The sequence below is a fragment of the Coregonus lavaretus genome, assembly GCF_964263955.1.
Source record: "Coregonus lavaretus genome assembly, chromosome: 36".
In the NCBI taxonomy this organism is placed as follows: Eukaryota; Metazoa; Chordata; class Actinopteri; order Salmoniformes; family Salmonidae; genus Coregonus; species Coregonus lavaretus.
The window spans coordinates 26668721-26684699 of record NC_140023.1 but is presented as its reverse complement, the minus strand read 5'-3'; the positions used below and the strand labels follow the sequence as shown (position 1 = coordinate 26684699).

Genomic DNA, 15979 nt, shown 5'->3' with positions numbered 1-15979 from the left:
AAAGGTCACAGCTGCATAGCTGCCACAACCAAGGTTCTCAATTACATCTTCTCCTCCCTGGACAAAAAGCATACCTCTCCAAAGCATTTGATACACTCCATTCTCATCATTCATCTCAAAGACATCAGCCTCTCTTACAGCCCCCTCTGCTGGTTATCCAACTACTTCACAAACATGTAAGCTTAAATTGTTGTCCAAAAGGTTTTGAAGAAAATAAAATGTTAAATCATGTTAATAAAACCTGTCTAGGTATTCATTTTATCTTACATAGGGTGTATTAAATACAATCAGAAGTCTCTAAACTGTGGCCTCTCTCTCTCAATCTCTCGCTCTCTCGCTCTATCTCTCTACAAATAATCATTATTCATTGACGGCCTCAGTGAGTCCTTGGTTGGGGAAGTTGTTGTATGTCTAATTGTTAAAGGTCTGTAGGTTTGTAATGCTGGGTAGTGTGTGTGTCTGTGTGTGTGTTTGTGTGTGCGCGCTGTAGCAGAACCTACATTGTGATATTTGTACATTGTACCAAACCATTAAACTATTCAACTACTAAATTAACCTTTAGCATTAAACTGGGCTCTGAGCTCAGCATGTTAAACATCCACATATACATGTAGGCCCTGTCCCCCAAACCCCCGTCCGTCCGTCCGTCCGTCCTCTCTCTCTCTCTCTCTCTCTCTCTCTCTCTCTCTCTCTCTCTCTCTCTCTCTCTCTCTCTCTCTCTCTCTCTCTCTCTCTCTCTCTCTCTCTCTCTCTCTCTCTCTCTCTCTGCCTATGGTTGTAATTCAGGGTAGTGAAGGCCCCAATATTGAGGACAAAGGGATATAAGCATGACAGATGTAAGGCCTTAGCTGGGACCTGACCTCAGCAGGTCATGTCCATCAAGCATCCTCATATACATTTTAACTTTCCCAAACCCCTTTACACCTCTTCAGCCCCCCCCTTAATTTAAGAGGGTCTAATTGTTAAGAAGATGTCTGCTTGGGGGATTCAGGATAGTCATTTCCTCAACGGTCTTAATAACATTACATTTTGGGGAATATTTAATTACTATATCATAGTTACTGAGATACATTCACAAACACAGGCACAAACAGGCCTAAAATGTTACACCCTTTTAACCCCTAGAGTCAATTTCCGTGGCCCTGCGGAAATCTACTTAACATAATAAATCATTCCCAATCAAAATCTGTCAGTTTAAGCTAGATATATCAGTTTTTTGCATTGGATGCGTCCCAATCCCACGTGTCCGCCGATGCATCTGCTGTGAAAAGTGGCAGAGCTAGAGCGGTGTTTGTCAGACCATGAGACATCCCGACAATCTGTCTTCTCACAAAATCATCTGTAGCATCTGAACAGCCCCCACAAGTATCTTGGGACACGTCTGAAGTCGGTACAGACCCCTTGTAATAGATAACCTGTTATTATTGCGGGTTACCCTGAGTTTCCTCAAGTAGTACTCAAGTCCTTGATTTATGAACAACCTGACGAGGCATCATCCAACAATTCAAAATCTCGATAAATCAGACGTCAGTCACATTTAAATATATTGAATGACCCTGCTGATCATGAACGTTTGAATGTCTTGAATAATGAGAAGGCCTCAATGGTCACATCTACTCTTAAATCTGCACCCAGCGCAGCCAGAAGAGGGCTAGCAACCCCTCGGAGCCTGGTTCCTCTCTTGGCTTAATCCTAGGTTTCTGTCTTCTAGGGAGTGTTTTCTAGAAACTGTGCTTCTGCATATGCATTGATTGCTCTTAGGGTTTTAGACTGGGTATCTGTAAAACACTTTGTGACTGCTGATGCAAAAATAGGTTTTATTTATTTATTATTAATTTTATTATGTTACAGGTGAGACATACCCAGAAATTGTCAACGTCTTGTCAAGTGCTTAAAACCGGGCCTTATGGATAAACCCCCAAAACGATTACATGAGCTTGGAGGAGTGAGTGATATTGAAAAAAAATATGATGTTTGTCCCCCCTTTGCTATTATAACAGCCTCCACTCTTCTGGGAAGGCTTTCCACTAGAACATTGCTGCGGGAACTTGCTTCCATTCAGCCACAAGAGCATTAGTGAGGTCGGGCACTGATGTTGGGCGATTAGGCCTGGCTCACAGTCGACGTTCCAATTCATCCCAAAGGTGTTCGATGGGGTTGAGGTCAGGGCACTGTGCAGGCAAGTCAAGTTCTTCCACACCGATTTCGACAAACCATTTCTGTATGGACCTCGCTTTGTGCACGGGGACATTGTCATACTGAAACAGGAAAGGGCCTTCCCCAAACTGTTGCCAAAGTTGGAAGCACAGAATTGTCTAGAATGTCATTGTATTATGTAGCATTAAGATTTCCCTTCAGTGGAACTAAGAGGCCTAGCCCGAACCATGAAAAACAGCCCCAGACCATGATTCCTCCTCCACCAAACTTTACAGTTGGCACTATGCATTGGGGCAGGTAGCGTTCTCCTGGCATCTGCCAAACCCAGACTGGGCCGTCAGACTGCCAGATGGTGAAGCGTGATTCATCACTGCAGAGAACGCATTTCCACTGCCCCAGATTCCAATGGCGGCGAGCTTTACACTACTCCAACCGACGCTTGGCATTGCGCATGGTGATCTTAGGCTTGTGTGCGGCTGCTCGGCCATGTAAACCCACTCCATGAAGCTCCTGACGAACAGTTATTGTGCTGACGTTGCTTCCAGAGGCAGTTTGGAACTCGGTAGTGAGTGTTGCAACCGAGGACAGACAATTTCTACACGCTTCAGCACTCAGCAGTCCCTTTCTATGAGCTTGTGTGGCCTACCACTTCGCGGCTGAGCCGTTGTTGCTCCTAGACAATTTCACTTCACAATAACAGCACTTAGAGTTGACTGGGTTAGGCCAGGGGTGTCCACTTACTTTTGTATATATAGTGTAATAAGAAGATCAAATAGAATCTAAGAGGGAATAATGTATTGTCTACAAACAGTTTGAAATAAAAACAATGGATATTGCTCAATGGATAAATAGCCATAATTTAAAAGAAAACATAAATGTCAATGAAAACAATTAATACATAGCAGTCTTAGATAATATATATATATATATATATATATATATATATATATATATATATATATATATATATATATATATATATATACACTGCTCAAAAAACTAAAGGGAACACTTAAACAACACATCCTAGATCTGAATGAATGAAATAATCTTATTAACTACTTTTTTCTTTACATAGTTGAATGTGCTGACAACAAAATCACACAAAAATTATCAATGGAAATCAAATATATCAACCCATGGAGGTCTGGATTTGGATTCACCCTCAAAATTAAAGTGGAAAACCACACTACAGGCTGATCCAACTTTGATGTAATGTCCTTAAAACAAGTCAAAATGAGGCTCAGTAGTGTGTGTGGCCTCCACGTGCCTGTATGACCTCCCTACAACGCCTGGGCATTCTCCTGATGAGGTGGCGGATGGTCTCCTGAGGGATCTCCTCCCAGACCTGGACTAAAGCATCCGCCAACTCCTGGACAGTCTGTGGTGCAACGTGGCGTTGGTGGATGGAGCGAGACATGATGTCCCAGATGTGCTCAATTGGATTCAGGTCTGGGGAACGGGCGGGCCAGTCCATAGCATCAATGCCTTCCTCTTGCAGGAACTGCTGACACACTCCAGCCACATGAGGTCTAGCATTGTCTTGCATCAGGAGGAACCCAGGGCCAACCGCACCAGCATATGGTCTCACAAGGGGTCTGAGGATCTCATCTCGGTACCAAATGGCAGTCAGGCTACCTCTGGCGAGCACATGGAGGGCTGTGCGGCCCCCTAAAGAAATGCCACCCAACACCATGACTGACCCACCGCCAAACCGGTCATGCTGGAGGATGTTGCAGGCAGCAGAACGTTCTCCACGGCGTCTCCAGACTCTGTCACGTCTGTCACATGTGCTCAGTGTGAACGTGCTTTCATCTGTGAAGAGCACAGGGCACCAGTGGTGAATTTGCCAATCTTGGTGTTCTCTGGCAAATGCCAAACGTCCTGCACGGTGTTGGGCTGTAAGCACAACCCCCACCTGTGGACGTCGGGCCCTCATACCACCCTCATGGAGTCTGTTTCTGACCGTTTGAGCAGACACATGCACATTTGTGGCCTGCTGGAGGTCATTTTGCAGGGCTCTGGCAGTGCTCCTCCTGCTCCTCCTTGCACAAAGGCGGAGGTAGCGGTCCTGCTGCTGGGTTGTTGCCCTCCTACGGCCTCCTCCACGTCTCCTGATGTACTGGCCTGTCTCCTGGTAGCGCCTCCATGCTCTGGACACTACGCTGACAGACACAGCAAACCTTCTTGCCACAGCTCGCATTGATGTGCCATCCTGGATGAGCTGCACTACCTGAGCCACTTGTGTGGGTTGTAGACTCCATCTCATGCTACCACTAGAGTGAAAGCACCGCCAGCATTCAAAAGTGACCAAAACATCAGCCAGGAAGCATAGGAACTGAGAAGTGGTCTGTGGTCACCACCTGCAGAACCACTTCTTTATTGGGGGTGTCTTGCTAATTGCCTATAATTTCCACCTGTTGTCTGAAATGTATTGTCAATCAGTGTTGCTTCCTAAGTGGACAGTTTGATTTCAGAGAAGTGTGATTGACTTGGAGTTACATTGTGTTGTTTAAGTGTTCCCTTAATTTTTTTGAGCAGTGTATATATATATATATATATATATATATATATATACTACCGTTCAAAAGTTTGGGTCACTTAGAAATGTCCTTGTTTTCAAAAGAAAATCCATTTTTTTGTCCATTAAAATAACATCAAATTGATCAGAAATACAGTGTAGACATTGTTAATGTTGTAAATGGCTATTGTAGTTGGAAATGGCTGATTTTTAATGGAATATCTACATAGGCGTACAGAGGCCCATTATCAGCAACCATCAGTCCTGTGTTCCAATGGCACTTTGTGTGTGCTAATCCAAGTTTATCATTTTAAAAGGCTAATTGATCATTAGAAAACCCTTTTGCAATTATGTTAGCACAGCTGAAAACTGTTGTGCTGATTAAAGAAGCGCTAAAACTGGCCTTCTTGAGACTAGTTGAGTATCTGGAGCATCAGCAATTGTGGGTTCGATTACAGGCTCAAAATGGCCAGAAACAAATAACTTTCTTCTGAAACTCGTCAGTCTATTCTTGTTCTGAGAAATGAAGGCTATTCCATGCGAGAAATTGCCAAGAAACTGAATATCTCGTACAACGCTGTGGACTACTCCCTTCACAAAACAGCGCAAACTGGCTCTAACCAGAATAGAAAGAGGAGTGGGAGGCCCCGGTGCACAACTGAGCAAGAGGACAAATACATTAGAGTGTCTATTTTGAGAAACAGGTGTCTCACAGGTCCTCAACTGGCAGCTTCATTAAATAGTATCCGCAAAACACCAGTCTCAACGTCAACAGTGTGGAGGCGACTCCGGGATGCTGACCTTCTAGTTGCAAAGAAAAAGCCATATCTCAGACTGCCCATCTTAATCTTTTATTTTTATTGGCCAGTCTGAGATATGGCTTTTTCTGTGCGAGACTTGACGTCAGGAGAGTTATAGGGCACTGTGTTACGTGATGGTGTTCCATCCTTTCAGGCTGTTGGCCTGAGGTAGGACTAAATAGATTTAAGTAGTGGAGTAGGGTGGTGGGTTTTTAGTGTAGGGATAGATGGTAGGGTATTTGTAGAATTTGTAAAATGTTTTTATTTTTATTTATTTAAGCAAAATATAAGGGAGTTATACTCCAGTCGAGTAGGTGGCGGGAGGTCATGAGAGGAAGATGGCGGAAGTGGTTGATGAGTTCGAATTAAGCAGCGCGTTGAGTAAATTTGGTGAAGATGAATGTTCTGAATGGACAACAGTAATATCAAAAACTGGAACAAAAAGGAAATTGTCTAAAATTGGAGTGGAGGATACGTGTGTGAATGATAATGAATCGCTTCTTGTTGGGATGCGTTTGTTGAGTAAGGATGCATATGTGGGAAACCCGTTTGAGGTGTCGAAAGTGGTGAATCATGCGCTGGGAAAAGTCTGTCAGAGTGACCAGGAGTGGTCTTCTTTTGATTAATTGTAGTTCTGAAGAACAGAGGAAGATTTCAGTGAGCCTCAAAAGAATCCGGACAACAGAAGTTTTGTGTTTTGAACTTCGGAGTAGACCACCTGTCAAAGGAGTCATCTCAGGGGTGACGACGGATGTTCAGGTTGAATACCTGAAGAGAATTTCTGGTGTGGTTGGTGCCCGGTGTCTGACCCACAGGGTGAATGTAAAAAAAGAAGAAAGTTGGTCCTGTTGTTTTTTGATAAATAGCATCTACCTACGCATGTGAAGCTTGGTTATGTAAGATACGCCATAAGAGTTTCGTCCCCAAACCACTGCAGTGTAAAAATTGTAAAGGATTTGGCCATGTTTCAAGTGTGTGCAGACGAACAGAGTATACTGAAGAACCGGTGTTGCAATTGTGGTGAGGATTATGATCCTGAGTTCCTGGAGTGCCCTGTAAGGGTGAAGGAGATTGAGGTGGCAAAAGTTAGAGCGGTCAATCGAATCTCCTATGCGGAGATGATCAAAAGAATTGAGAAAACAAGTGATGCCAGTGAAGAGATGGTAGTGGATGCACCACAGCCTGTAGTAAATGTTTGCTTCCAGACAAAAGATACCCTGTGTGTTAAAAAGGTGGATTTTGTTGCGTTCCTTGCCACAGTTATAAACTGTACAGCACAAGTCTCAAAGAAGTTGAATAAACTATACATTATTGTGGCTGTAGCAGAAAAGTTTTTGGGACTCAAGGATTTTACATCGGAAGACTTGCAAGGGGTACTGGTGCTGGAAGACCCGCCCTCCCATGTTCCCCTTGAGCCTGTGTAGGGTTCAGATCTGTTTTTTGTTTGTTTTTTGACAGAAAAGTTGTTTTGATTTTGGGTTGTTTTTTTGGTAGTTCAGTTTTTTTGGGGAATCCTGTTTCCATCCCGCATAGCAGGTGGCTGGATGCACATTAAATGGTGTAATCGCCAATATACCATAGAAGAAGAAGAAGAAAAAGAAGAGTAGGTGGCGGTAATGCAAAATGTATTGGATGCCAACCGCCGTTAAACCTCATTGAAGAAGAAGAAGAAGAAGAAGAAGAAGAAGAAGAAGAAGAATTTTAAAAAAGAAAGAAAAAAATGTATCTTCTTAAAATGTGATTTTAAACCTTACCTTAAATTAAGATTTAAAAAAGCAAATTTTTGTTTTCATACATTTGTACGATATAGCCAATTTTGACTTTGTGGCTGTGCTATCTAGTGGAAACCATCACAATAGGAGTAGCCAGCTAGCTATGTTGTGTAATTTCGCGTTTTGTAAGTATCATAGCTAGGCTAAAGACATTAACGTTAACATTACTTTTTGTATTTCACAATGTAAATGTAATGTAAGTGGTTAAATGGGCGAACTTTGAGACGTTATCTCAGCCTCGTTTTTTGATAGAGACTTAAAGAAGCCAGCTAGCTAGCTAACGTTAACCATCATAATCTTTGTTGATACTAGACTCTTATCTGTCGACAACGTGTCCGACACAACTATCTAGCTAATTCGATAGCTACTAGCTCGGGAATGCTAGCTAGTAAGGTTCTGACTTGTAGTTTCTCAATAAAACAAGATTGAACTGCTAACGTTAGTGATACTAGCTAGCAAACGTTACATAGCTAGCTAGTTAGCTAACGTTCAAATTATTAATCTGTAATCTAGCTAATGTTAGCTAGTGGTATAACTACAGCATCTAGAGAGAGCTAAATGGACTCTGGTCAAATCAAATCATGACATTCCATTTAGTTAGCTAGCTAATGTTAGTTCTACTAGCTACTGGTAAGTGTGTAACTTAGAGCTGAACTAGTCTTCAAAATAGATAGATAGATAGGTAGCTCTTTAATCTGTAGCTATGGCTATATGTTACACTGCAATATCTGTTGACATCTCTTTCCCCGTGTTTATCTGTGTGTTTGCACTGCAGTTGAATCAGATGGTTTCATCTTTCTGTCTCAAGATGTAACAGGATGCCAGTAGAAGGTAGTGAGGACCAGGTTCCTCCCCTCTCCAGCCCGGCGAGTGCTGCTCTCACCTCGGGAGGAATGGACGAGGATGGGGCCAACAGAGGAACCGCTGGACGCTCAATCTCCATCACTGGGACCAGCCAGGGGGACACTGAGCAGCCTGCCATGGCCTGCCCAGATAGCACTGGATCTGGGGAGGGCAGCAGTGGTAAGAATACGGATAGTCTGGGTTCATAAACCCCTCTGTTGTTCTTAGTGACAGTGACCATGTGTGTGTCTGTACTCTGTTCTTAGGCAGTAAGAAGTCTGGAGCCCTGCTACACATTGACCGCCAGCGTATCCAGGCTGTGAGTGCCAGCTCTGGGGCTGAAGAGCTGCAGGGTCTGGGCGTCGCTGTGTACGACCAGGATGTGTTGGAGCAGGGGGTCTTGCAGCAGGTGGACCAGGCCATACAGGAGGCCAGCCAGGCTGCAGCCAAGGCTGAGGCAGGGACGGAGTACCAGTCTGTACTGGACGATGTGAGGTATGGAGGGGTATGGCCAGGCTGGGTGAAGGGGAATCTAATAATAATAATAATAATTAGTCATTTAGCAGACGCTCTTATCCAGAGCGACTTACAGGAGTAATTAGGGTTAAGTGCCTTGCTCAAGGGCACATCGACAGATTTTTCACCTAGTCGTCTCGGGGATTAGAACCAGAGACCTTTCGGTTACTGGCACAACGCTCTTAACCACTAAGCTACCTGCCGCCAATCGCAATCTAGCTAGGTCTAAGGGTTAGAACTGGGTTGGTAGAGCAGTAGAGTACAGGAGAGGTGCTGGGGTATAATTGTAGTTGGAGAAGGTATCGGTCAGGCTGCACCTGTGTCAGTTCTGTACAGCTGTACTTATGTATGTATGTGTGCATGCATGTTTGTGTGTGTTCCAGGTCGTGTATGGCAGCTCTGAAGCACATTAATAAGATCATAGAGCAGCTGACTCCCTACGCTGACTCCAGTAAAGACATTAACAGGAAGATTGAGTCTGTCAGACGGCAGAAGGAGAACAAGGTGAGAAAAACTGCTGTAAGGAATGCTGCTGTGCTATGCTAGCCATGATCCACTGCTCATCAGTGGATTAGCTCTTGTTAAGTTACTAGTGTCCGCTTGTTGCAGAACCTCTTGTGGCCAGCACTTTCTGACACTTTATTTGATGCTCCCCCTGTCCTGTATAAGTGATGATGGTGCTAGTTATGATGAAGATTTTGTTGTTGGTGATGATGATGATATTCACAATGAAGATGATGTCTCTCTGCAGGAGAAGCAGTTGAAGAAGATCAGAGCAAAGCAGAGGAGACTACAGGCCATCCTGGGGGGAGAGGACACACAGAAGATAGAGGCTGAGATACTGCTGGAGGATGAAGGTGAGTTAATTCTCACTAGAGGGATCTTTTTGCCCTGTCCCATTCTCTGCAAATTCTCCGCACTCTATGGTCTCTAAATCTGGGTGTTCCGGTAATCCCTAAAAAAAAAAAAAAGGAGCCCGTTTTGCTCTCTACCAGTGCACTCGTTAGACCGCATGCATTGCACTCAGAAACACGTCAACAAAGTGTGGGAGTACTCAGTCGTTAGGGTTGAGGAAAATCTCTACAATGGGACAGGTCATGAGTGTGTGTGTATCCTACATAGAAGTTAAACTGGGGAGTCGAGAGAACTGGAAGCGGAACTTTTTGTCAGCGTCGACAGAGTGCAAGCCACTTTGTTCTCTGGCGTGAGCTACGTGTCAGAATCTTGAAAATAGAACAAGAGTGTAATTTTACACTTGAGCATCACAAGCCTCTCATGGAGCCGGCGAGTTTACGCCCAGGTTTCATTGAAATGAATAGGAGCATTTCGCGCTCTGCAAAATGTAAGCATCCGGTGTAGCAGGCCAGTTACTATTGTATGTTCTAACAAAGGGCGGCTCATTCACTTTGGGCCTTATCTCAAACATATACACACACACAAATCAAAGTCTGTTGGTCGCACACAGATTTGCATGTGTTATTGCAGGTGCAGTGAAATGCTTGTGTTTCTAGCTCCAAGAGTGCAGTAATACCTAGCAATACAAAACAATACAGACATAATCCAAGAAGTAAGAAAATAAGACATCACTTATTCAAGGGTTTTTCTTTATTTTTACTATTTTCTACATTGTAGAAATAATAGTGAAGACATCAAAACTATGAAATAACACATGTAATCATGTAGTAACAAAAAAAGTGTTAAACAAAAAAATATTTTATATTTCTTCAAATAGCCACCCTTTGCCTTGATGACAGCTTTGCACACACTTGGCATTCTCTCAACCAGCTTCATGAGGTAGTCACCTGGAATGCATTTCAATTAACAGGTGTGCCTTCTTAAAAGTTAGTTTGTGGAATTTATTTCCTTCTTAATGCGTTTGAGCCAATCAGTTGTGTTGTGACAAGGTAGGGGGGTATACAGAAGATGACCCTATTTGGTAAAATACCAAGTCCATATTATGGCAAGAACAGCTCAAATAAGCAAAGAGAAACAACAGTCAATCATTACTTTAAGACATGAAGGTCAGTCAATACGGAACATTTCAAGAACTTTGAAAGTTTCTTCAAGTGCAGTCGCAAAAACCATCAAGCGCTATGATGAAATTGGCTCTCATGAGGACCGCAACAGGAATGGAAGACCCAGAGTTAACTCTGCTGCAGAGGATAAGTTCAAGTAACAGACACATCTCAACATCAGCTGTTCAGAAGAGACTGTGTGAATCAGGCCTTCATGGTCGAATTGCTTTAAAGAAACCACTACTAAAGGACACCAATAATAAGAAGAGACTTGCTTGGGCCAAGAAACACGAGCAATGGACATTAGACCAGTGGAAATGTGTCCTTTTTGGAACCACCAAGACTCTTCCGAGAGCTGGCCGCCCAGCCAGACTGAGCAATCGGGGGAGAAGTGCCTTGGTCAGGGAGGTGACCAAGAACCCGACGGTCACTCTGACAGAGCTCCAGAGTTCCTCTGTGGAGATGGGAGAACCTTCCAGAAGGACAACCATCTCTGCAGCACTCCACCAATCAGGCCTTTATGGTAGAGTGGCGAGACGGAAGCCACTCCTCAGTAAAAGGCACATGACCACCCGCTTGGAGTTTGCCAAAAGGCACTTAAAGGACTCTCTGACCATGAGAAACAAGATTCTCTGGTCTGATGAAACCAAGATTGAAGTCTTTGGCCTAAATGCCAAGCGTCACGTCTGGAGGAAACCTGGCACCATCCCTACAGTGAAGCGTGGTGGCAGCATCATACCGTGGGGATGTTTTTAAGCGACAGGGACTGGGAGTCTAGTCAGGATCGAGGGACAGATGAACAGAGCAAAGTACAGAGAGATCCTTGATGAAAACCTGCTCAGGACCTCAGACTGGGGCGAAGGGTCATTTTCCAACAGGACAACAATCCTAAGTACACAGCCAAGACAACGCAGGATGGCTTCGGGACAAGTCTCTGAATGTCCTTGAGTGGCCCAGCCAGAATCCGGTCTTGAACCCGATCAAACATCTCTGGAGAGACCTGCAAATACCTGTGCTCCCCATCCAACCTGAGGATCTGCTGAGAAGAATGGGAGACACTCCCCAAACAATTTAATCAATTTTAGAATAAGGCTGTAACAAAATGTGGAAAAATTAAGGGGTCTGAATACTTTCCGAATGAACTGTATATATCACACAGTGCGTTCGGAAAGTATTCAGACCCCTTTTTCCACATTTTGTTACTTTTCCCTCCCTGTGTAATGATCATACTGTTTAATCAGTTTCTTGATATGCCACACTTTTCAGGTGGATGGATTATCTTGGCAAAGGAGAAATGCTCACTAACAGGGATGTAAACACATTTGGGAGAAATAAGCTTTTTGTGCGTATGGAACATTTCTGTGATTTTTTTATTTCAGCTCATGAAACATGGGACCAACACTTTACATTACATTTACATTTTAGTTATTTAGCAGACACTCTTATCCAGAGAGATTTACAGGAGCAATTAGGGTTAAGTGCCTTGCTCAAGGGCACAGACAGATTTTCCACCTAGTCGGCTATGGGGATTAGAACCAGCGACCTTTCGGTTACTGGCACAAAGCTCTTAACCAGTAAGCTACCTGCGCTGTTGCATTTATATTTTTGTTCAGTGTAGTTTAAAGATGTGGTTTGCAGTATTGCTTCTTCATCCTTTAATGTATTTCATGTGAATCTGGTAATGTTTTTTTTCCCGCCTGTTTAGAGAAATCAGCCATTGAAATCGCTTGCATTATTTACCATAAATTAGTGTTTATATTTTTGTTCAGTGTATCTATAATGGTGTGTATGTACAGTATATGAATAGAAAATGTGTACAGCAGTAGTTATATAGGATGAGCCATGACTAGAATACAGTATATACATATCAAGTGGGTAAAACAGTATGTAAACATTTATTAAAATATCAATATCGAACCTATTTTGTTCTAACAGAGCCCGGCCCATCTACTCTGGGCAGTATGCTAATGCCGGCCCAGGAGACGGAGTGGGAGGAGCTAATCCGGACGGGTCACATGACGCCGTTTGGAACGAGGGTCCCTCGGAAGCAGGAGAAGAAGGAACCACGCAAGTTCATGCTGTCTGAAAACTCTGGCTTCGACGCTGTAGGTGGATACTTTTTTCATTGATTGGTTGATTGGTTGATGGGTTGGTTGATGTGTTTATTATTGTTATTCTTCAGTACCTGGCAGACCAAGCTAAGATGGCGGTGGACAGGAAGAGACCTGCACCCCTGAAGCAGAAGAAGAAGACTGCTGTGGGCGAGGGAGGAAAAAAGACCAACGGAGCGGTGGGTGATGTGTGTGTGTGTGTGTGTGTGGAGATGTAGGTACCATCAATTCCAGAATCTGTGACTCTATGGCTACTTATGGTGAAAAGCGTTATTATATCTTAATGCATTTCATGATTATTATTATGACTATGCTTATCATTCATACCATTACTAGGCTCTCCCCTCCAACTCTGTGGATAAGAAGCTCCAGAAGCGAATGCATAAGCTGCAGAGGACCGCTCTGAAGGCCCACCCTAAGGCCCAGGCTAAGAGGGTCATGCTGATCCCCAAGCCCAGGAGGAAGCATCAAGCTGGGGGAGATGAGACGGACAGCGAGGGGTCTGAGTACCTGCCCAGTGATGATCTGATGGACCCCGAGAGAGAAGAGAGGGAGGACCGAGATGAGGGCTGGGGAGAGGAGGATGAGGTGGAGTACTATGAGTTGAAGCCCTACAGGAAGAAGAGTGAAGGAAAAGGGGGGAAGAAGGGGAAAAGGGGAGAGCGTGACGAGGAGGAGTATTACCCCGACAGCTCAGACGAAGACGAGGGTTCAGGGAAAAAGGGAAAAGAGAAGATGAACAAAGACGATGGAGATGTGGAGTTCTACAAACAGAGGATACGGTAAAAAAAACACGCCTTCACAAACAGAGTTTATGGTAAACACGCACTTTCTACCTGTAAATGTACCTTATCAGCATCCAGGCTGCCAACATTGGAACATTCCTATGAAAACACATTCAAACATAGAAGAGCTGGGCAGGGCAGATTGCCCCATCTAAGTAACATTGGTAGTAGTGGAAAAACTGATGTTAAAGGTGTAGCCTAATCACTAGTAGGTTAGTCCTTACCTCTTAATTGCCCCCAGGGGCATAGGTTAAATTAAATCAATTGAATTGAATTTCAAGGGAAATTAAAACGACAGGACTAACCTACTATTGACTAGCTACTCCTTTAACATCAGTGTTATTGTAATGTAGGCCTAATTGGGAGGGAGGTTTTGGAGAGACACAGACACACCTTTGGTTCACCTGGCTGTATAATCATCAGAATAGAGCCTAGGCCGTGTTGTGTACTCACTTATAGGTTACTACTGCTGGGTTGCACTGTTAATGCTGTAGTCAGTATATCCTGCTGGTGTGAGGATGGGAAGTGTTTTGGGGATATCTAGTCCCAGATGAGATTGGCAGCTGTTTCTTGACTAAGCACTTTGTCTCTATTCTACTCTCTCCCTCCTAATTATCCTCCTGTGTGTGTGTGTGTGTGTGTGTGTGTGTGCGCGTGCGTGCGTGCGTGCGCCTGCTCTAATACACTAATTCTACTACAGCACACTAGGCCGATTTATATGATTAAATCGAATTTCGTGAAAATTGACATTGACAATATATCGTAACGTTCAAGATGAAGATATATTGTGACGTGCAAGACGATATGTCATGATGTGCAAGACTATACTCTATTTCAACTTTTCAAATCAAAACGGTGTAGTTTTATCAGTTAGGCCAGGGGTGTCAAACTCATTTTAGCTCAGGGGCCACATGGAGGAAAATCTATTCCCAAGTGGGCCGGACCGGAAAAATCATGGTATATATAACTTAAAAACAACAACTTCAGATTGTTTTCTTTGTTTTAATACGATCAACATACAACATAAAGCTGGAGCCTGAGGACAGTGTGTCCAAAATAGTACAAGCACAACATCACTATTAATCATAAAACACGTCAAGTTTATTTGAAAATTCTAAAGAAAAAGAACACACAAACACACAATGCCTCAGTGATTAACAGAACTGTTTCACAGATCACAGAACTATATCAGGGTGTCATTTCTCAGGCAGAAATGTAGATAAAAAATAATGAAATCCTGTTCCCCAAACAAGTGCAAGAACCACAGAGTCAAGAATAGGTTAAATATACAAATAAAATCAATTAAAAACAATAGCACATCAACATAAAAACATATAAACATAAATCTGAAAGCGTTGCTCAAACTCCCGTAACAGTCCCGTTATTTTATCTTTGAACCGCTTCATGTCTGCCACATGTTGGGTCGCGCACACATTTTTCAGACAGGGGAAGTGAGCTGCATCACCACCGGCAAGTTGCGTCTCCCACAATGACAGCTTCAACTTGAAAGAACGTATGCTGTCATAATACTGCGTGACAACTTTGTTGCGCCCTTGCAGCTGTTTGTTCAAGTTATTCAGGTGCTCTGTAACATCCACCATAAATGCAAGGTCCTGCATCCATTCTGCGGAATGAAATTCTAACACTGGTTTGCCCTTTTCTTCCATGAACTGTTCAATTTCTTCTCGTAAATCAAAGAAACGCCTCAGCACAGCACCTCGGCTTAACCATCTTACCTCAGTGTGGTATGGCAGGCCATAGATGTGGTCTTTCTCTCTGAGAAGGCTGTCAAACTGACGGTGATTCAGGCTTCTGGATCGGATGAAATTAACAGTTTGGATGACCACCTTCATGACGTTATCCATCTTTTAATGACTTGCAACACAAAGCCTCCTGGTCCAAAATACAGTGAAAAGTCAAAAAATCACGTCCTCCATTTGCAGATTGCACTTTCTCTCTGAACTTTGTCACAACGCCTGCTTTTTTCTCGATCATTGAGGGCGCACCATCTGTAGCCAGGCTGACAGCACGGGACCAGTCCACTCCGACCCTGTCCAGCGCGCCGGCGAGTGCAGTAAAAATATCAGCTGCTGTCGTTGTATCTGTCATCGGCACCAACTCCACGAACTCCTCGGTGACGGTCAATGTGTCATCAACTCCGTGGATGAAAATGGCCAGTTGTGCAACATCTGTAATGTCCGTGCTTTCATCAATTGCAACCGAAAACGGAATAAATGACTTTACTTTTTGCTTCAACTGGCTGTCCAAATCCACTGAATGATCGGAAATCCTGTCTGCAACTGTGTTTCTTGTCAGGCTGATATTTGCAAAAGCCTGCCGCTTTTCAGGGCACACAATCTCCGCTGCCTTCATCATGCATGTTTTTACAAATTCACCCTCACTAAATGGTTTTGAAGCCACTGCGATTTCATTAGCAATGAGGTAGCTAGCTTTCACTG

At 43.6% G+C, this 15979-nt stretch overlaps 1 protein-coding gene across 1 annotated transcript in view; it reads left to right on the top strand.

Annotated features, from left to right (window-relative positions):
* Window positions 1-7138: 7138 nt before the first annotated feature.
* Window positions 7139-15979, top strand: part of ercc6 (excision repair cross-complementation group 6) — a 49011-nt gene continuing 40170 nt past the window's right edge. The window contains exons 1-8 of the mRNA XM_084153120.1: window positions 7139-7375; window positions 8059-8273; window positions 8360-8588; window positions 8993-9113; window positions 9361-9466; window positions 12560-12729; window positions 12807-12914; window positions 13072-13517. Coding sequence (XP_084009246.1) covers window positions 8069-8273; window positions 8360-8588; window positions 8993-9113; window positions 9361-9466; window positions 12560-12729; window positions 12807-12914; window positions 13072-13517 — 1385 coding nt within the window. The 5' untranslated portion in view covers window positions 7139-7375; window positions 8059-8068. The remainder of the gene's footprint in view (window positions 7376-8058; window positions 8274-8359; window positions 8589-8992; window positions 9114-9360; window positions 9467-12559; window positions 12730-12806; window positions 12915-13071; window positions 13518-15979) is intronic.